General features: G+C 50.5%; 1 protein-coding gene and 3 non-coding genes across 4 annotated transcripts; all 4 read left to right on the top strand.

Moving 5' to 3' along the window:
* The first annotated feature begins 1310 nt into the window (after positions 1–1310).
* Positions 1311–14566, top strand: LOC113459895 (somatomedin-B and thrombospondin type-1 domain-containing protein-like). Its single transcript, XM_074553924.1, has 9 exons — positions 1311–1462; positions 1829–1939; positions 2709–2842; positions 3602–3737; positions 4653–9715; positions 10329–10523; positions 11037–11115; positions 11597–11761; positions 12292–14566. The coding sequence occupies exons 5-9, from the start codon at positions 9325–9327 to the stop codon at positions 12407–12409; spliced, it is 948 nt and encodes a 315-aa protein (XP_074410025.1). The 5' UTR covers positions 1311–1462; positions 1829–1939; positions 2709–2842; positions 3602–3737; positions 4653–9324; the 3' UTR covers positions 12410–14566.
* Positions 1676–1760, top strand: LOC141731123 (small nucleolar SNORD12/SNORD106). Its single transcript, XR_012583052.1, has one exon. It is a non-coding gene; the product is annotated as a small nucleolar SNORD12/SNORD106 (small nucleolar RNA).
* Positions 2521–2611, top strand: LOC113459899 (small nucleolar SNORD12/SNORD106). Its single transcript, XR_003381484.2, has one exon. It is a non-coding gene; the product is annotated as a small nucleolar SNORD12/SNORD106 (small nucleolar RNA).
* On the top strand, positions 3441–3531 carry LOC113459900 (small nucleolar SNORD12/SNORD106). Its single transcript, XR_003381485.1, has one exon. It is a non-coding gene; the product is annotated as a small nucleolar SNORD12/SNORD106 (small nucleolar RNA).
* Positions 14567–20466: the final 5900 nt, after the last annotated feature.

Genomic DNA, 20466 nt, shown 5'->3' with positions numbered 1-20466 from the left:
GCTGAAGAACTCATTTAGCTAAAGATATTTCCCACCTGGTTTTGCCAAGGAGAATAAAATCCAAACATAAAATTGAATAAATGTAATACTAAGTTCTGCTGCAACTGTTGACTATCTCAGACCTCCCCACTTTCCCTTCCTTGCCAAGCTAGGCAGCACAAATCACGTTTACAGTTCCTTTTGCATCCTGCATGTGACAGGGGTTTGCAGTGTAACAAGATTTTCCCTGAAATCTTCTTAAAATGTCCTTCCTTTGATTGTCTTTTCATCTTTTGGTGTTCTGGTACTTGGATTAACAGCATCAAGATTTATTCCACAAGTCCTGTTTGATAAGCTGCTTTCAAAAATTATTTGCCTACAAACACACTTAATTTGGAAAAATCATTTTAACAGGAGCTGAATTAAGCAGTGTGTATTTTACAAGCAGAAAAAAAGCAAAGCATGGAGCCATGGCAGGATTCTGAGCCAGTCTGGACCCCAGCTTCTTCCTTCAGGACACAGCTCTCTCTCCTGCGTTTAGTCCCAGACGCTGTAAAGGCTTCTGGCTTTGTTCCTCCCTGCCCGTGCCCTGCTGCATTTCAGCCCCATCTCCTCCGCTGGTGTTATTGCAGACCGCAGGTGCCGCCTCCCCGGGCGGGCGCGGCTCGGGCAGCGCTGTTGGCCCCGGGAACAGCGGCAGATTGCGAGGCCGGCACTGCGCGGGACTGCGCTCACACCCCCTGCCCAGGGCCAAGTTTCAGCTATAAAAATCACAACTCAGTGCTTGGGTTACAAACTGGGCTGCTTTCATTCAAGACACGTCCTTTGTTTTCTATTTCGCTCCTTACGTTAGTCAGTGGCAGACGATTTAACGCAACATAATTTACCTGTCTAAACACCTAAAAGCCAAGTACCTGCAGACAGGGGCAGGTCCCCCGACACAGCCCCGAGCCGAGAGCTGCCGCGGCTGCGGGCTGGCAGCCATGGGGAGCACGGCCGTCATGGCCGTCGGCGCTGCAGCGGCCGTGCCTTTGGACAAGGCAGAGTATCCCTTAACTCTTGTTTATTATTCTAGTTTGTAAAAAAAATTAAATGTCCAAAACGACGCTCGGCGATCCCAAAGGATACCAAACGTCCACTGCTCGCCCCGCTCCGCCTGCCCCGGCCGCCTCCACCCGCACACAGCCCGGCCGGGCCTGGCCATGCGGCGCAGCGCCCGCCCCGCGCGGCACCGCGAAATGGCGGCGCCTCCCACCCCTTCCGCGGCTCCGAGCGCGCCACAGCGCCGGGCGGGCGCATGGGCACCCGGCCCCTCGCCGTGAGCCGGCCCCTGCTCCTGAGGCAGCAGCAGCGGCTCCGCAGGGCACCGCCCGGCATGGCGGCGATGGCGGCGCCTCAGCGGGGCGGGCCCGGGGCGGGGCCTGCGGAGCCCATAAATGCCCTCGCGCGGATCTCCGCTGCCTCTTGTTCCGGATCGGCCGAGGTGAGTGCGTGCGCTGCGGGCAGGGAGCGTTCGGGAGTTCCCCCCGCCCCTTCCCTGGGGGTGGGCCGGGTCTCTGTGCGCGCCCGTCGGCCGGGGCAGCGCCGCGCCTTGTGGCCGCCTCGCTCCCGCTGGGCCCCAGGCCCGGCCGCAAGGGCGCCTCAGCGGGCTCCAGCCGCCCTCTCGCCGAGCTCACCCGGAGCTCCCCGGGCGCTCGCTGGTGGAGCTGATGACTCTTTCCCCGTCAGAGCGGCAGTGTTGACTATCGCTGTCCAAGCCAGGTCGTGTCTGATGTACCAGCGAAGCGGCCGCGGGCCGCTGCTGACCGTCCGCTGCTCCTGGTGCTCATTGTGCTTTGTTTCTCCGTAGGACGGCGGAGCCCAGGGCGCCTGCGGGAGCCCCGTGCCCGGAGCCAGGCCGGCGATGGAGGCACTTCCCCGGCGTGCGCCGGCAGGCCCGAGCCTCTGCCGGGGCCAGGCGGTAAGTCTGCAAAATAGCTGTTCGGAACCGAATTAAAACCGCACATATTTATATTTGCTCTTCCAAAGGAATTACTAAGTTACAAGGGCCGCGCGTTGCCGGGGTGGTGTTATGAAGGTAGCAGTGTGGGTCCCTCCCGCAGGAGCCCCGCGGCCGGGCCTGCAGGGCCCCGGATGGGCGGTGGTGGCGGCCCCGAGGGGCTGGCCGGGCCCTTCCTGCGCCGGCGCCGCACGGGCCCGGTGCTCGGGGCCTGGGCCGCACGGCGCCTGCCGGCGGGGAACGGGAGCCCCACGTGGATACCAGGCCTAGGGCTGCAAAAGGCAGTAATAATATGTTAATCTCTTTCTGACGCCTCCTTTTCTGTTAAATGACTTAACTGTCTTGAACTCTGCCCTAGAACACCCATACATTGCTGTTCTCCCGTTTTTGGGACTATTTCCCTGTCCTCTACTTGTAGAGCATGCCAGCCATCCACATTTTGGGGGAAGAATTTGCATTAACTCCCTCATGGCCTATAGTTCTGACGGGGAGGGTGTGTGGCACAGCTGTTGGGGGTGTGCAGCCACAACTCCTGGGGACTTGCTGGTGTAAGTGATGACTGAATTTTTTCCCCATCAGAGCGACAGTGTTGATTACTTGCTGTTCAAGCCAGATCGTGTCTGATGCACCAGCAGGGAATGGCTGCTGTGTCCCACATCCTGGTGTTAACAAATGCCCAAAATAATGAAATCGGGGCCCTGATGCTGATGGTTTTTGGCTTTACTCCCAGGGCACTGAAGGCAAAAGTGGGGAGTTGAGCCTTGGGGAGACCTGAAGTTCAGGCTGCAGCTGACAGTGAAGAGGTGTGTGATGTGGGCAGTTGTCCGGTTTGCTCTACCGTGCCTGAATCTCTAGCAAATAATGGTAAGCCTTTGAAGTAAGTGTGAATCACATTTAATTAAATTTACAAAGGAGAAGGGAGGGGGGAAGGGGAAGAAATACCTTTCTGCAAGGGAGTTGCTTCCACTTTGTCCCTACAGACCATACTGATGAGTGTTAGCCTAAGTAACGTAAAAGTGAGAGTACAGGGATTTTCCTCCTGCAGAAGCATTGCTTTGAGGCCCTTTGGGCCTCTGGTTCCATCATGTCCAAAGTGAATAGCGACCAGCAGGCCAGGAAGCTGCAAGCTGCCCCTATGTGAGCTGAGCTGGAACAGCGTGGTGGCTTACAGCTCTGTCCTGTGTGCTTCCCTGCTGCTTTGTGTTCAGAGGGCTCATTGTAAGGGCCCTGTGTGATGGGCAGCCCCAGCAGCTGCCCCAGGAAGGAGCAGGAAGCTGTCCCTGTGGAGGTGCTGCTGGCAGGGCTCCTGTGCCCTGACCCTTGCTGGCCAGCTAGAGGGAGTGCAGAGGATTGCCAGAGCGGGCATGGCTCTGCTGTTAGCCCAGAGTGCCTGCGGCTCTGCCAGGGATGTGGGAGTGTGGCACAGCTGCTGGGGGTGTGCAGCCACAGCTCCCGGGGACTTGCTGGTGTCAGTGATGACTGAGTTTTTTCCCCATCAGAGCGACAGTGTTGATTACTTGCTGTTCAAGCCAGATCGTGTCTGATGCACCAGCAGGGAGCGGCTGCTGTGTCCCACACCCTGACAGGGTCTGGTGCTGACAGTTCCTCTGGCTTTACCCCCAGGACACTGTGAGGGCAGAGGTGGGGAGTTGAGCCTTGGGAGACCTGAAGTTCAGGCTGCAGCTGACAATGAAGAGATGTGGATGAGGACGTTGTCTGGTTTGCTCCACCATGTGTGCCCCTTTGTCGGGGGAGAATGGTAAGTCTTTAATTCACCTGTGTTCACTGGGTTTAATAAAGAAAAAAGGGAAAGAATACCTTTTTCCAAGGAAGTTGCTTCTGCAGTGCCTTGACAAGTTAAAGTCCCTGGATGTTGGGCAGAGTGGGGATTAGTATTGCAGAAGGGGCCCTTGTAAGTGCTAAAACCTAAGTATCCTTGTTAAAAAAGTAGTTTCCTGCAGGGAAATTCCTGCTAAAGTTTTTTCCAAAGATCTCAAATTAAGGGCAGAGAGGTCTGAAAGATTTCAGTTCAACTTCAAGATTATAAATGTAATGTTTTTGTCTTGTCCTATTTAAGCAGTGTTAAGGTACTTCTTGCAAAGTCTGGGAGCTTTTGTTCTTTATAGTTTTTGAGTTCACTCCCCTCAATGGGAGGTTCTCAATGTCTTGAGAAGTGGATGAAAGTCATGCTTTCAGCAATATGTTTGTAAGAGAGGGATTGCTTTTGGTGTTCTTTTTGTTACTTAAAGATAAACTATGTGACATCTGAAAATCTGTCTGTCTGGTTAGCATTTCACTAATTTTTTAGAAAATGTGCATAATAGAACTTCATCAGATCATCAGTTCCAGCCTGATGTTGCTGTTGAGAGCAGCTGCTCTGTCTCCCAAGAGCAGGATTGTGCCCTCACTCAGCAAAAGCATGCAAGTACTCAGTTCAAATGGTGGAGCTGGTTGAGCTGACTGAATGTTTCTCTGGCACTCTCTGCCCTGTTAGTCCTTGTCAAGTCCTGCCCTAAAGCTCCTGCAGTGCAGTTTGAGTTCACCCTGTTTGGAGTGCAAGGCATGGAGGAAACTCCTCCTCTTTAGAGAGTAGCTGTTGTCTCGTGGTTTTTATGGGGCTGGAGTGGCTTTGTGGTACAGTGAATAGACAGAATGTTGTCTGTTCTCTTGACAGGTTGAGATTTACAAAAAGTTGTCCTGGGTCCTGCTGGAGTTTGAGTGTTCTGCTTAAGAAGATGGATGGTTCTGCTGCTCCCATGCAGCTGCCTGGGATCCTCATTCAAGCCACAGCATTCCCATACCCTGCAATATTTCTGACCTCTCAAAGCCGTCAGGAGTGACAAGATTGTGTCCTGCCAGCTTAGAGGGTGCTACAATTTCTGTCCCCTGGGTACAAAGCATGTAACTGGAATGGATTCTGGAATTGCCGTGTGTTTAATGCAGTTGGATACTTTTGTGGGCAGGGGCTGCGTTCCCTGCCTGGCGCAGATCATGCCATAGCATGCAAGGCAAGGAAGCCTTTCCTGGGAGGATGGATGGCCTTGTGTGTAAGGAGGGGCGTCAGGGCTTGGTTCTCCCCTGCCATCCGAAAGCTGCAGTGCTGTATCCGTGGCAGTCTGTGAAGCGGGCAAGGTGTGTCGGGTGCTGCAGCCCAGTGTGTTTCTGTACTGTTAGAAGCCTGGTTTTAATAAAATCTTGAGTAATGGGTTGGTTTGGCTGGTAACTGAAATTCTCTTGACCCACGTTTAACAGTTCATTCCTAGATCTCGCAGTGGTTTGGGGAGTTGGAGAGCACAGCACCAGCGTGCTGCTGAGAGTGGTGCTGGAGCGGCCTCAAGCCAGGAGGTGTCTCATGGCAGCAGCGCTCCACATGCCCTGGATCAGGAGTGCTTGGCTGAGGCTGGGGCTGCTGCTGTGCTGGGGGAGGTGCAGTTTGCTCATCTGCATAATTAATCAGTTTCAGTGGTTCTGGGATGGGGCTTGAGGTGTCTGAGTTGAGGGTGGGCTTTGGCATGTGTGCTTAGTGGGAAACAGCAATGATGGAAAATCGGCTACTATTCAACATTCAGAGCAGTCTTCAATTAAATTGAGTAGAGATTTTTCTTATTCAATTAATGTAAGCAGCCTGATCCCTTAAAACTGCTTACTGGTGAGGGACCAGAACTGCTGCTAATACAATTACTTTCATTAATGTAATGAGCAGACCCACCAGCAAACATTCTGTAGTAGGAGAGAGTGCTTGTCCAATGGGAGCTGGAGAGACCTGCAGCTGAAACACATTCTTGGCACGTTCTGTTGCCTCTGCAAGAGCAGTTGCTCAGGTCAGGTTTCAAGCTCTGCTGCTATTGCATGTATGCATCTGGATGAAATTTGAAACTTGGTAGGTTACTAATCCACCCTGGTTGGTACATTACTAATCCCAGGCAACCCCTGAATGCTGCAGGGATGGTTTGGGCACCTGGGGGCACCCGGGGCAGGGTTTGGGCACCTGCAACGCTGCTGCGGCCCGCAGGGGGCGCCGTGCCCGGCCCGCAGGGGGCGCTGTGCCGCCGCTGCTGACCCTCAGGGCGCCGGCCCGGCCTGGCCCGCGGGCACCCGGAGCCCCCCAGATCTGCCGCGGTGTCCCAGAGCAGCTGTGACAGAACCTCTTGGGGCGTGGGGAGCCGGTACAGACACTGCTTGGGCTGTAGCAGCCATGGGAGACCGACAACCCCGTTGGAAAATCTCTTACTACGTTCCTTTGGTAAGAGGTGGGTATGAGGAGGTTTAACTCTGAATTTAAAGCAGTCTGAGTTTCAGTGGCCCTGGCCAGCTCCCGGGTTCGTGTGCTGGGTGGCTGAACGCGGGGGTGGAGCTCAGGTGTGCTCTGGATGGGGGCTGGGCTGCAGCTGCTCTGTGCCAGGAGGGCTCCCTGCAGCAGAGCCTCCCTGTGCGGCTCGGGGGGCTCTGCAGGGCTGGGCCAGGCCCAGCTCTGCTCCATCAGCTGCACAGAAACAGACCTTGCTGTTGGTACTGTTAACTTTCTAAACTGAAGCCTGGAGTCACTCACTGGGCTGGTATGTTTAAGCAAATGTTTACTTTTCTCAAACAGATCTGTTTCTTGGTGCCATGAGCATTTAGAGAAAAATGGCACAGATTATTTCTCTGTCTGATGTTGCTTTTAATAGAAATTTTCATACATAGGGAGAGTTTTAACATTTGTATTCCCAAAGACCCAGGCATATTTTGACTGCATGGTGATTATTATATTCTTTTTAGACCCACGTGTTAACTGCTGCATCAGTTTATAGCAAAGCACAGCCTATTACTAATTGCTGCTTCTAATTGCTGTGTTACTTCCTCTCTGTTCAGTGATAAGATTATATGACACATCAGCTGTGATGACAGGCTTGACATTACCATGGACAGCTAATGAAGCACAACTTGTGTTTGTGAGCACCCAAAGAACATCCAGATTTTGGGACCCTTAGTCTGCTCCAGGCAGTAAGAAGACTTTGTTTCAAAGCAGAGTATTTCTGTCTCGTACAGCATCCACTGTTTTAAACAGATGTTCTGCAGCTATAACTTTTTGACTATTAGAATCTTCCACACCTCTTGGCAGATCCCTTGCAGTGGTGGAGATGTTACTCAGGTCAGTCCTGTGGTTTTCTGCTGATGTGGTCTAGATGTGACGACCTTTTTTGTCATTCCGATACGAATGGTGTCATCCAGTTTTGGGAAAACCAACCAAGGAAATCTCCTACCTTGTTTCTCTATGATGTCCAGCTACTGAACCATAGTTGTGAGGTCTATAGGCAGCTCTGGTCATTCAGGCAACAGCCTTCCTTTACCATTCACAGCACAAGTCATCGGACTTGTCAAGAATTTCTGGTGATCCCCACACTGTAGAATGTGTGATGGGACTCATGGGCCAAGTCCTTTAGGCAGCAGAATAAAAGGTGAGCCTACCAGAAGTCCCAGAGAGCTGCACTTGGTTGTCTGTCTGTGCAGAGATCCCAGGGCAAAGACAGTTCCAAAGAACCTGGAGGAGAAGTTGCAGTTACCTGTTTTCCCCAAAGGTTACCATCCTCTGCTTGTATCACTCTTAAAACTTCTATGGTGACCAACTATTATTTTCATCAACGAAGAATGCCCCTTTTTATACTACAGTGAACACCCACTGGTGTTCCCAAGGACATCCCTGCAAGCTGTTCTGCTCCTGAACCTCTCCCTGTATGACAGACTAGCCACATGTCCTTTCTGTAAAAGCACACTTGCTTGGCTCCTCACAGGGCCAGCAGACCCATCCAGACTTGGCAATTTGTCTTGCTAGAAATCTGTTGCTGGGTTGATGGTCCAGCATGTCTTGGGCCATGTTTCCTTGGCATCTTTAGAGCCTGTCAGGGGAAAAAAAGCCCCAAACCCTAAAAAATCCCCAGGGCTATGTCAAACCAGAACAAGGGAGAGCTGCTTTCACTCTGGGAATGTAAGACAAGAAACAAAGTTTGCTCCCAGGAGCTTGCTGGGCATCTCCTTCTGAGATGCCTGGACCTAGATCCAACTTTCCTAGCCATACAGGGCCAGTCAAAATTGCAGTATTTATGTAGACCCATAGCTTTCTAAAGCTAAATTTCATTCAGTCTGTGTATCTCAGAATAAGGTGAAGGCGTTCCTTGTAGCTCAGCTGTTGGGAGGGGGATGTGGAGCAGGGCAGCAAGAGTGCTGGACTGGGAGCTGTGCTCTGTTAGTGCCCCTCAGGGAATTGCACAAGAGCTGCACCCGCCTCTGCTGGGTGTGAAGGAATCAGCTGAGTAATGCAATCTCCTTGGGAATGTCCTTCCTGCTCTAGATCAAGAACGAGACATGCCTTGGTTAAATGACTTACCCGAGGTCACACAGTGAGTGACTCATTGGCAGAGGCAGGAATTAACACGATATCTTTAAATTCCAGCTTCCTGGACCCCATAGCTACTGATTTCTAGTGCTCTTCTCTTTCCTCTCCCAGTCTTTAGCCTTTATGCCTCTTGCTCACTGGAGGATTTGCCACACGTGTGATTTCCAAGCTGACAATATCTGACCACTGCCAAGCAAATGAGATGCCTGTTCTTTGCTGCAGACATCTAGTGATATACAAAGAAGCTAATGTTCTATTTCTTATCTTTTTGGAACATTTTACCATGTTATGCCCAAACTGATGCAGTGCCAGGTCTCCTCTATGCTCATGCCTCCAAAATTGTACACGTTGAAGGTGTTAACCTGTCCTCTCATGTTATTTTCTCTTTTTCTAGAAACATCTTTGCTGCAGTTTCCCTGAAGTTGGAGCACTGTCCATACCCAGTCTTAGTACAATAGCATAATCACTTGCAAAAAAAAAAGTCAGTGGGTGGGTTTTATAAATCCCAATTCAATGTTCAGCAAGGTATAACATCTGTTGTGATCAATATTTTAGAGCAAGCCTCTTTGATTAAAAAGTTACAGTAAAGCCCTTTGCTTTGTACTGAATAGCTAAATAATTCACAGGAGTGGCTGTAATCTCTCTAAGCCTCTTGCATTTCGAATAAAGAAGAAAATTCAGGGTAATTCTTTAGAGAGGTAGCATAGCCAGCTGGATTGTTGTCCTTAGGAGCTGCTGTACTGGCAGTGAAGTACTTTCCATTCTTCATGGCTCCTGAGGTATGCTGGAGTCAAATCCCCAAAGAAAATTCGTCTCCACCAGATTATCGACACATTATCTTTCCATGACAATGTGTCGATAATCTGGTGGGTAAATGCCAGCAGTCAGGGCTGAAGAGTTTTTGGTTTGACGAGTCCACAGAAGGGGACTGCGGGGTGCGCGGCCAGTGTGGGGCGGCACGGAGGGGCAGGAGATGGGGGCACAGAGCAGGCAGGCGATGAGGGCACGGAGGGGCAGGAGATGGGGGCATGGAGCGATGCGAGCACGGAGCAGGCAGGCGATGAGGGCACAGAGCGATGGGAGCGGCACCTGCCGCCTGCCAGGCCCCGCCCGGCCCCGCCTGTCCGGGGCCATGGCCGGCCGTGCCCGCTGGCTCCCGGTGCTCTCGGCGCTGCTGCTGCTGCCGCCGGCGCTGCCCCGCCGCCCCTCGGGCTGCGCCGCCCTCGGGCTCTGCTGCCCCGGCCGCGACCGCGGCTGCCTGAGCGCCGGCCTGCGGCCCGACGGCTCCTCCGGGCCCTGCTACTGCGACCAGGCGTGCGCCCGCGCCCTCGACTGCTGCCACGACTGCGGCCGGGCCTGCCCAGGTGAGGGACTGCGGCCGGGCCTGCCCAGGTGAGGGACTGCGGCCGGGCCTGCCCAGGTGAGGGACTGCGGCCCGGCCTGCCCAGGTGAGGGACTGCGGCCGGGCCTGCCCAGCTGAGGGACTGCGGCCGGGCCTTCCCAGCTGAGGGGCTGCGGCCCGCCTGCCCAGGTGAGCGGCTGCGGCCCGGCCTGCCCAGGTGAGGGACTGCGGCCCGGCCTGCCCAGGTGAGGGACTGCGGCCGGGCATACCCAGGTGAGGGACTGCGGCCCGGCCTGCCCAGGTGAGCGTCTGCGGCCCGGCCTGCCCAGGTGAGGGACTGCGGCCGGGCCTGCCCAGGTGAGGGACTGCGGCCCGGCCTGCCCAGGTGAGCGTCTGCGGCCCGGCCTGCCCAGGTGAGGGACTGCAGGCCGGCACCGCCGGGCACCGCTGGGCTCAGCGGCGCCTGTAGGGAAGAGCCTGGAGAAGAACTGCTGAGAACTGCCCAAGACAACCATGGGACGGCTCTGAAATAAGGAAGGATGTGCTGAGCTATGTCCAAAAGTGTTATTTCTGCAGCAGGCATTTCACTGGCATGACTCCTGTAACCTTCCACATCTCCGTTTCTTTTCCTCCAGCGATCCCCTGTGTCGTATCTCAGTGGAGTGCCTGGAGTGGCTGTGCAGAGCCTTGCAAGACAACCTATCGCGTCCGGACGAGGCACATCATCCAGGAGCCCAGGAACGGGGGAGAATCATGTCCTGCTCTGGAGGAGAGGGCTGGCTGCGTGGAGTACTGGAGTCAGCAGGGAACAGAGTGCCAGCAGTCCCTCAGTAAGTCCATGGAAAAGTGCCTGGGTAGTCCTGGCGAGGACTCTGGTTTGGGTCCGCAGAGCTGTTTCTTCCTCTGTTTGAAGGATTGTTTTTAGGCAGTGGTATGTTTGCTGTGGGCCTGCCTGGGCTAATTGAGAACTGAGCTCTTCACGTAAGAGCTTAGACAAGTCCTTCATGGGACAATGGTGAAAGTGGTGCCTACCATTTGCTGTGTTCCACTGTGTTCCAAAAGTGAGATGTTACAGGTCTGCTCTGCTCTCACTTATACAAGTGCAAATCTGTGGAAATTTTGGTGAGATTGGCAGATTTATGTCTCTTTAAAACTTCTGTGAGTGAATGTTGCACACTTATTTTTTTCATATATATATATATATATATAAATATATATATATATATTTCTAAAGCTAAAACCCTATGAAATTAAAAGCCCATCTTTTCTATTTTGCAGACATAACGAGCCTTAAAGCACCATTGCCACTGACACTCTGTACCCTTTCTCTTTGGTATACACAGTCCCAGCATTAATAACTACGGGAGGCTTTGGAAAAGCGAGGAAGAAAAGAGCTGCAGCTGATGGCAGTGAAAGGGCAGGGTAAGTTGGAGTTTGTGGCTCAGGGACTTGGCTGTGCTCCACCCGCAGAGCCTCTCTGGTTGCAGGTGGGAGAGCATCACGAGGAAAACCTTTACAGTCCAAATCTTAGCTCCCATCACAACCGGCTCTACAAAACCCATTCTAAATAACTGAGGGGAGACAATAGAGGAAATGTGGCTCAGCAAGTGGATACCAGACTTGGAATTAGATTAGTCAAATGCTTGACCAGTCTGTCTCCCTATTGGTAAAAACAGATGCCAGTCATACCTGATACTTTTTATATGTTAGCTGAAAGCCTCAGAAGAGTAGTCTTATCCCCTGTTTATTAACCTTGTCAAAATTCAGGTACATGACATGTTCTGCTCTTAATGACCTTGGAGGGAGGGGATTTTTTGGTGCGGTTTGGTTGTTCTCAGTCAGAGGTCGGTGGTGTGGCCGGCGCGTGCCTGCAGTTTGAGCTGAGCTGGCTGTTGTGTTGCAGGTACTGCGTGCAGTTCCAGCTGGTGTCCCTGGCGCCGGGCTGCCGGCACGGCCAGCGCTGGATGAGCGGGCTCCGGGAGGGGCTGCGGCTCTGCGTGGAGTGCCAGCCCCCAGCCCTGCACCGCCCGGGGCAGCCCTGCCGTGGGGACGGCGCCGCCAGCCCGCAGTGAGAGCTTTACCCTTGGCTTCATGTGCAATTTCTGATTCTTCCCCCTCGAGCCACTTGTTTCAGGGGCACAGTGCGCTGCATGCAGCTCTCTGGAGAAATCAGGGGTCTTTGGGCTCTCTGTGGGCAGCTCTCTGCACAGAGCAAGAGTTGATCCAGTTGTGGTAGCTGTGCTTCTCCAGGGGTCAGGGATGGGAGATATTGATGTGAGAAATTTCCTTAAACCTTAAATGATAAAATCCTCAAATCCAAATCCTTAAATGATAAAATCTGGGAAAGGGCACAGTGCTACAGAAAAGTGTCTGTTCCTGTCACTGTTAGGTTTTACTTCACATTAGTACAACCTGTGGGCCTCTCTGTGGCTGCTGCTGCTTTACAGGGTAGAGAGGCAGAATCGGGCCCATGGAGTAAAAAGGGATGTTACAGACTAAACGGGATTTGCTGGGTGATTTAAGCCCTATTGTACCTCGTGGTGACTGCCCTGCAGGGGAGGTGCAGCTCATTTTCTCTCACTTTAATGACTGTTTCAGGAATCAGCTGTTGCACTGGCAGGCGGTGGGGAACCATCGATGCAAGGGAACCTGGAGGAGAATTCGCCGGCTGGACACTTGTTCCTGCCCTTCTGTTCACAGTTTCTTGTTCATCTGACCTCTCCTGGCAGTCCCTGCAAGCCCCAGTGTGCGGCAGCAGCAGAGCCCCAGCCAGAGCAGGGACTGCTCCGTGTCAGAGACTTTGCTTTCCCTGCCTTTCCAGAGGTGCTGGCTGGACACAGCCACCTGGAATCCTCTGTGTGTGTGTGTGTGCGCTCCTCAGTTTCCAAGGAAATCAGGTGGGAACTGCCAATCTCTTTTTTCCCTGAGAGAATCTTGTCTGACCTTGATGACTTCTTGCAATTACTCCTTTCTTGAAAGGAATGAGAATTTACCAAATAACAAATCAAACAAAAAAGGCCATAAGAAATCAGGTTTAATTATTATTTTTTAAAAGTCTTAATGAAGAATCAACAATGCAAAATAAATTAATCCAAGTGCCTTCTTTTTGTGGCAACAGCGCTTTGTGGATACTTCCTGCTCTTGCTTGTGATTCTGTTCCTTCTATTTTCATCCTCCCTGGTCTCATAATTTCATTTGGCCCTCAGTCTTAGAGAGGGTTGATCTTGTGCTGCTGAGGTAATGACAGAACTTAGAAATGTGCTTTTCAAATCTGTGGGAATAGAGACAAACTGGCCCTTGACTTCAGCTTCAAGGAACATCTCTGAGTTGGCCCAAAATGCGATGCAGTCTCCTGGGGCTCTAAATAGGAAGTCAGCTCAGCTGTGCCAGGAGGGCTGACTATAGCCTTGTGTTTTTGACTGGGAAATACTTGAAATAGTTTCCTTATATTCTGCTTACTAATATTAATACTTTTCTATAAATGAAAATAAAGAAGACTGGAGATATTCTCCCAATATCTGTTTGATTAATGTGTGTAGGACCATCTCTTTAGCTTCTTAACCTAATTTGTTCCAGACAGGAACTCTCTGCAGTGTGAGATTGAGGTCATTCTGTTTGTCACCCCCGGGTGAGTGGCTGGGGCTGGCTCCAGGAGAGTTTTAATGCTCAGCTCCAACTCTAGTCTGGAAGTGGATCACAAACCCCTCTAATGGCCATGCTGAAGGTCTTGCAGGGAGACACCAAGGGGCACTGTGGTTTTGTGCTGCAGATGCTGAGGTGTGTGGGGAGCCAGGAGAGCTCTGGAAGCACCTGAAGCCTTTGGCCAGTGCAGTAGGGATTTGAGAACAAGGCTGTGTACAGGCTGTCTGTGAATTAAAGACTCACAGGGGTTGATCCCTCATCCCAGAGGAGGAAGATTTTAAGGTAAAAACCAAAAGGTCTTGTATTTCACTGTGTAACATAACCTGTCATTAACCTGTAGCCCGCTCAGGAACACTTGCTGGTGTGTGAGCAGAGGGGTGTGAGCCCCAGGGGTGGGTTGGGAATAAATCCCTGGAGTGTGTCATTTTGGTTTCTGCAGTGAGGAGCTCTGTCCAGCTGAAAGCCAGTTTCATTTCTTAGTGGTCTATAATGAGAGTAGCATTTTGTCACTGGAAAGTTTTCTTTGTCCTGCAGAAGTCCCTTATTGAGCCATCGGCTCCTAAAGAAGGCAGGTGGTTATTTCAGAATGGAAACAGCTATTGGAAAAGTTTTCCTTTTCAAAATCTACCCAAACCATTGATCATGGGAAACCTTGCTTTTACCACATTCTTTCAGAATTGAGTACTGAAGCTGCAAAGGATGCAGCTTTTGTGTAGAAGTTTTTAAAAACTATTCTTCCACACGGATTTTCTTTGCTGCTGCCTCATCCCTGAGAGCTGATAACAAATGGTCTTATCGAGAGCTACTGTTGGTGGCATGGTAGGACTGCCAGGCCTTTCCTTCTTTCACTGTGGCCTGGAGATGCAGGAGTATGAAAGATTTAGCCCCCAGGGGACCCTCACAGCAGCTGTGTTTCTGCACAGACTGTCACTGGATGACACAAAACATTGCAAATCTCTGCATCAGCACATCCTAAAAAGGGCTGTGCAGTGTGCTGGCTTCACCTCCATACCTTGTGTGACTGTACAAACAGATCCTGTTGGCAAATTCCTGGGGGAAGTGTGTGAGAGGGAGCAGGAGTGAGCCTTTTGAGTAGAAGGTAATGAAGTTGTCAGGTCCCTTTCCCTGCAAATGAAAATCAGCTGATGGTGTTGACACATACTGGGTCCTGCCTGTTTCCCTTTAGGAGTTTTATCACCACTCATCATTATGATCTCCATAATTTTTACTACCTGGGTTTTGGAAAAAGTGAAACTTTGGAAATCCAAAGCAAAACACTGCTGGAGAATGGCTTTGTGCTGTAAACAAGCAGGGCAGCCCCGCTGGGGGAGAGGCTGTTGTGGAGGATGCGCCGTTCCCATGGCAACGCTGAAAACCTTCCCAGCAGGGTCTGCCACAGCAAGAGAGAGATGGAGAAAGAGAGAGGCCGTGGGGGAATTGTGCTCTTCTCACCCTTGCCCTGTAGTGTCCAGCCGGGGACTAAGCAGTTCTCTTCTGCATTTGAAACAGGTCGTGTTTAAAGACAATTTTTTACATGGTATCTTCATAGGCCCATCAGCTCCCTGAGAGTCCTGGTATGTGGGATTGCATTCATCTGAAGAATGAGGATCTGCTTCCTTCCATAAGGAAAGGGCCCTGGCACGTTTAGAAACAAAAGATAAACTATGCCCAGAAATGGAACCAAAGGTAAAGAAAAAGAACAACAAAAAATTTAATTTTCTTAAAGAGCTGTGTTGTTCTAATGATGAACTGTTCCTGTTGCGAGTTGAGCATATTCTGCTGGAATGGCAGGAGTTAGCAACACTTCTCCATAACTGAGACTATTCTATTATCTCTAGCTTTCCAAACATTTTTTTTTGTCCTTTATTCTTAATTTTGAGTATTTTGAGTCTTTAAGTATTAAGATCACTGACTCTCCTTTTTTTTTTCCTTTTTTTCCTTTTTTTTTTTTTTTTTAAGAACACTCATCCCCCAAAAGGTTTGAGTAGCACATGCTCATTATAGCTACCTGGCCTTATCTGAAAATGTGAATAATTTGATATCAGGCTCAGCACTCTGATGTCTCCCAAGCAGTGCCAGCTGCAGCAGGGTGGCAAGGCTGGGACCTGTTCAGCTCCTGGCCTCTCACAAACTGCAGCTCTTCTCTGTTTCACCGTCTCACTGTCAGCCCTCACCATTCCTGTGCAGGGCCCCTCAGGAAGATGCTCTGGATGCTCATCCTGTCCTGCATCTACGTGCAGCGAGCAGCTCCTCCGGCCTCTCCCCTGATCTCATTAAAGCTCTGGTTTTAGCAGTGGGGATTTGTAATTTTTTTGTTGTTGTTGCTGCTACTGCTGGTTTTCTGCATCACTACTCATAATTAAAGTGACAGCTCTTGAACTAGTGTGTCAAAACAGCATGATTTAGTCAGAAAAGTACTGGGAAGATCATCTCTAATCAGACAACAGTGATTCATGTTTAACTAGGTACAGGCAAACCCTGGATCCTGCTGGCGCCTGGAGGAGCCTCCCCAGGGACAGGGTGTTGGTGGCAGCTCGCACACCTGGGCCCCACTGCTGGGGTTCATGGTGGAAACCGTTTGACATGGCTTGTGCTTGTGCCAGGGCTGCAGCTGACAGCTCTGAACCTTAGCAAAGCTCTTCAGACCAATTTTCTAGAAGCTGTAAGGAAAAAAAACAAAAAAAGAAACGTAAAGGAAATGATTTTGGCTTGAAAATCAATTGATATTTCCCAGTTGGCTGGACATTACTTGTTTCCAGAAGTCCAAGCTCTTTGTTCCCTGGTCTCTTGGCATCACAAACCAGGTATGCCAGTCCTGAAGGAATCTCAGTGCAGAAATGTCAGGTGTGGGTGATGTTTGCAGCCACAGGAATGTGCATCTCCCTGTGGTGTGTGGGGCAAGAGGGGCACAGGGCTGGGCAAGCATCCCGAGAGCTTCTGACTCTGCTTGCTCTACTCCCAACCTTCATCTTGGTCATGTTCCCACCCTTCCTCCTGCTTTTTCTGCTCTGTGCTGTGCTGGCTGCATTCCCAGGGCTGTGGATACCCAGTACATGCACATCTATCTGTGTGTCATTGCTGTTTGTGTAAATGTCCTGTGGCCCCCCCATGGCAGCTGCCCATGGGGAGGCCTTTAAATCAGTCCTGATTACAATGGCTGCTCTCCAGCATCCTGGTCTGCAGGGTACAAGCATCCTGGATTAATGGCAATATTTTTATATTGCCTTAAATAAACTTCCATTCTTGACCAGAGTGTTGTACTTCATTACACTGGAATGTTAAATGCAGTGTTTATCTGCAGAGCTATGCAATCTTACAATAACAACATTTGATGCTGCTTAGATTAAAGGGCTCTGGTTTCAAGGGCAGAAAGGATTTCTAGCTGGAAGGAACCAGCCCTTCAGTGCTTAGGTACCACATAGCAGGAACCTGAGCTTCCAGTTCATTTCCCAGGAAAGTTTCCAGCCCTGAAGTCAGTGACCTTTGTGAGAGGATCACTGGAGTGACAGACTGGTGCTGGTCCAGCAGGCACCTCCTGTGCTGCTCCTGCTTCTGAGACAATGTGCTCTCCATGCTAGGGATAGGAGCTTTGATTCCAGCACAGGTGACCTGAGCTGAGAAACAGGAGTGAGTGGGGGTGTGCTGCCCCGTGAAAGTCACTGAATTGGGAGTTTGGTCCTCAGGTGCAACAGCTGGGATAGTGCAGTGGCTCCAGGAGTGGCTTTGGGCAGCCCAAGTGCTGCTAGGATCTCTGCCAGGATGGAGGTGAGTATACATGACACACTTGTGAATTGTTCAAAGAACTTCGTGGGTGGGAGAGGAAAGAAAGGGGTGATGAGGATGCCTTTTTCTACTGTGCTCTCATACAGTGGAAACCTGATGACTGGGAGCTATTGAAATGCTTATAATTGTCTCATTAGAGACAGAAAATTTAATTAAAAGGATAGCAATCTCTCTCCAAATTCCAAACATTGCAGTATATCTTTGAAAGCAATTTTGGCTATTAGCACAGGTGGTAAAGTCCCAGCAATTGAACCCAATCTAATTGCTGTGTCAAACCACTAAGGAGAAGAAATGAGTTCCCTTCCAGATGCCACCAGACACATGTGCTGCGTGGGGAGGGGGCACGGGCAGCCCAGGCAGGAGCAGAGGGCTCTGTCTGTGCCAGGTGGGGCTGGCTGCAGATGGCACCCAGAGCTCTGATGCTGTGCTCGAGCAGCTCAGCCAAGTGCCCTCCCAGACAACAGAAAATCACTCACACCTTCTTCAGGTTTTGCTCAGATGTCGAGGAAAAAGAGCATTCCTTAAATTTGCCAGCCAAGCTGTGTGAGTGGGACAGCTGGGTGTGAGCCTTCCCTCTCCCAGGCCAAGCAGTGCCTGGGCACCTGGGCCCCTTTGTGCAGAGCCAGGGCGTTCGTCCAGGGTGCTGTGAGTTCTGAGCTTTCGGCGCTTCCCAAAAGGCCTTCAATTCTTCAGAGCCTTACAGATATTGCAACAAATGTGGTTTTGTATTTCTCAGACGTTATGAGGTTGACCGAAACATTTGGCACGTGAAGCTTAACTTCAACACCTCACGTATTTCCTTTGAGAGAAAATGTGCAAAACTCTGCTCTCTTGCTCTCCCATTGAGTTGCATGTATTGCTTTTCTTCTGGAATCAAAATGAGAAGGACTGAAGTGCAGAGAAAAAAAATCTTCCTGAGTCTTCCTTACCCCATGAAAATGGAGCTGTGAGCATCACTGGGGTGGAAGCAATGGCTCAGGGCTGCCTGTGTGTCTGTGCTGGCAGAGTCTGATCCCACAGCAGCCAGAGCCCCCTCTGACACGTCCTGCTGCTCCTCTGCCAGGTGGGGCCGAGAACCTGCCCAGAAAACCACGAGTGAAGAATGAGGAATGGTGCAAGGGACCAGCTTATTGTGCCTGAGAGTTCACCTGTGTCTCCACGGTCTCCAGGACCTCCTGTCTCAGCTCTGCAGCCTGGAAAGTGCTGAAGGAGATGGAAAGGAAGCAATCCACAAGGAAAGGAAAACAGCTAATTTTTTGTTTCATTTTCCAAGAAATAAGAGAAGATTTTTGCAGCTAATGAATTATTTCTGAAAACACTAGTATGAGCTGCAGGCAACATTAGCTTCAAGCTTCCCAATGAGCAAGAATCACTTATGTACCATTTTAAAATTCTAATGTATTTTCATTTGCTGTAGCTCAACTGTAACATGACTGGAGGTCTGGAAAGAGGCCAGAAGAAGTTGCCATGTTTCCAACAGATTATTGTCTCCTCAGATGAAGCAGTGGAAAACAGTTCCTGGATCCTACTGAAGCCTGGGGCTACCAATTATCTCAGCAGAGAGGCTGCAGAGCCCTTCGTTAGCGCTGGGGATGGGCAATTTCAACTAAGCAGAAAAATTGGTTGTGTCAGAGGTTAAATAGCTCTGCTGCTGCTTAAAACCAGGTTTGCTCTGGACTTCAGAGGCACTGGGGCCTCTGCCTCCTTTTCAAAGAAACCCTCTGGCAAATGTGGAGGCAAACCCAGGCAGGAATGGGGCTGGAATGCAGAGACCCAGAGCCCACCAGAGCCCAGCCTGGGCACAGGGACAGGGAAGGGCTGCTCGGGCACAGCCTCCTGGGCTGGGTGCCTTGCCATGGCACTGCTCAGTGACTGAGGGATGTGTCATCCGAGAGAAAAGGGGAACAGATGGCAGAGGGAGTTACAGTGGGAGGAAAACCCAATTAGAAGTCCCAGCATGGTTTGTGTTGGGGATATGGATCTTATACCTTCAGTAACAGCCAGGGAAGGAGAGATACCAGGCTTTGTCACCCATGGTGGAGAAAATTCTTGTTCCAAGCAGAGAATGATATGAAAAAACTTTAGTAAAGCTTCTGGGAGATTCTTCTCTGAAGGGAGAATGAGTGAGAGAGATATACAATCGGCAAGATGGATTTAGCACATCCAGTGTGTGGGCTCAGTATTCCAACAGAGGTTTCTTAGCTTCTCCTTTCTGGAAGAATGTTTAGTAGTAAAAACAGCAGCCTGAGATTTGGAAGTCTGGGAATATCCCAGATATTCCCCAGGGAATACCCCTGGGATACAATATTCCCAGCCCCTCCTGGCACAAGCACCTTGGCATCAGTCTTGGAGGGAGAGGACAGGGCAAGAAAGAGTGAGAGATTTCTGGTTTTATTCCCTAAAAAAAGGGCTACAGAATGAAATAAAAATAATAATTCCTGAATAACACAAGATCTGGGAGGATTAATGTATTTTTGCTCATTCTTTCTCACTCTTGTTTTCTTCCATTAAATTGAATTTCTATTGGTGTTGCACTCTTAATTACCTTGCTGGATACACCGTATAGGTCTGAGATCACTGACTAATGTTGATAAATTTTTCTTATGGAACAGGGATGTGTTTTCTGTTTCAGGACAAAGGGCCAGGGCTGAACATCCCAGCAGAGCTCAGGCACCGCCAGGCCTCCGAGGCAGCCTGGAAAGGACTGCCCATCCTTACAGCTTTGTGTTCTCTACAAGCAAGTCCTAGAAATGCACTTTGGTGAGCTTATTCTGGAACCTATGAGAGTATCAGTTGCACAAACTTTTCCTGATGTAGGCATATATTAATAAAAGTGCAGCACAGGGTGGGGTCTTGCTGCCCTGGGCATCTCTTTGAGTACCTCAGTGTCTGTAAAGCCTTCCTGCAGCTCGGGGTATGGCCCAGCACATCCCATCCCAGCTCCCAGCCATCCACCCTGGCACCAGAATAGCAAAAGTATTTACTTGGGAAACAGGCACTTACAAGATCCTTCCTTCACTCTCTCTTCATTTCTGTTACGTAAATTCTGTATTTCCTGGAGTAGAGGCTCTGAACTGCTGAACTCAGTCTGAAAGCAACCCAGATAACGAGCTCATTTACATTAATAAGAAATCAGCTGTTCCTTTTTGCTGGATTCCCAGGGGAGCAGCTGGTGGTCTGCTTTTTCCATGCAGCCATTCTCCTCCACACTGAAATGCCTCAGAAGCATTTGTTTGTCTGAAAATGTTACTGGAAACCAAAACAGCTGATGTGAAAACAAACAGAGAAAGCCATGGATTGTTCTGGTCAATTAGACCTTTGGAAAGTGGTGAAATACTTTGTATGTTT

This window comes from Zonotrichia albicollis, chromosome 17, assembly GCF_047830755.1.
Source record: "Zonotrichia albicollis isolate bZonAlb1 chromosome 17, bZonAlb1.hap1, whole genome shotgun sequence".
Taxonomy (NCBI): domain Eukaryota; kingdom Metazoa; phylum Chordata; class Aves; order Passeriformes; family Passerellidae; genus Zonotrichia; species Zonotrichia albicollis.
This window is presented reverse-complemented; position numbering and strand designations above follow the sequence as displayed.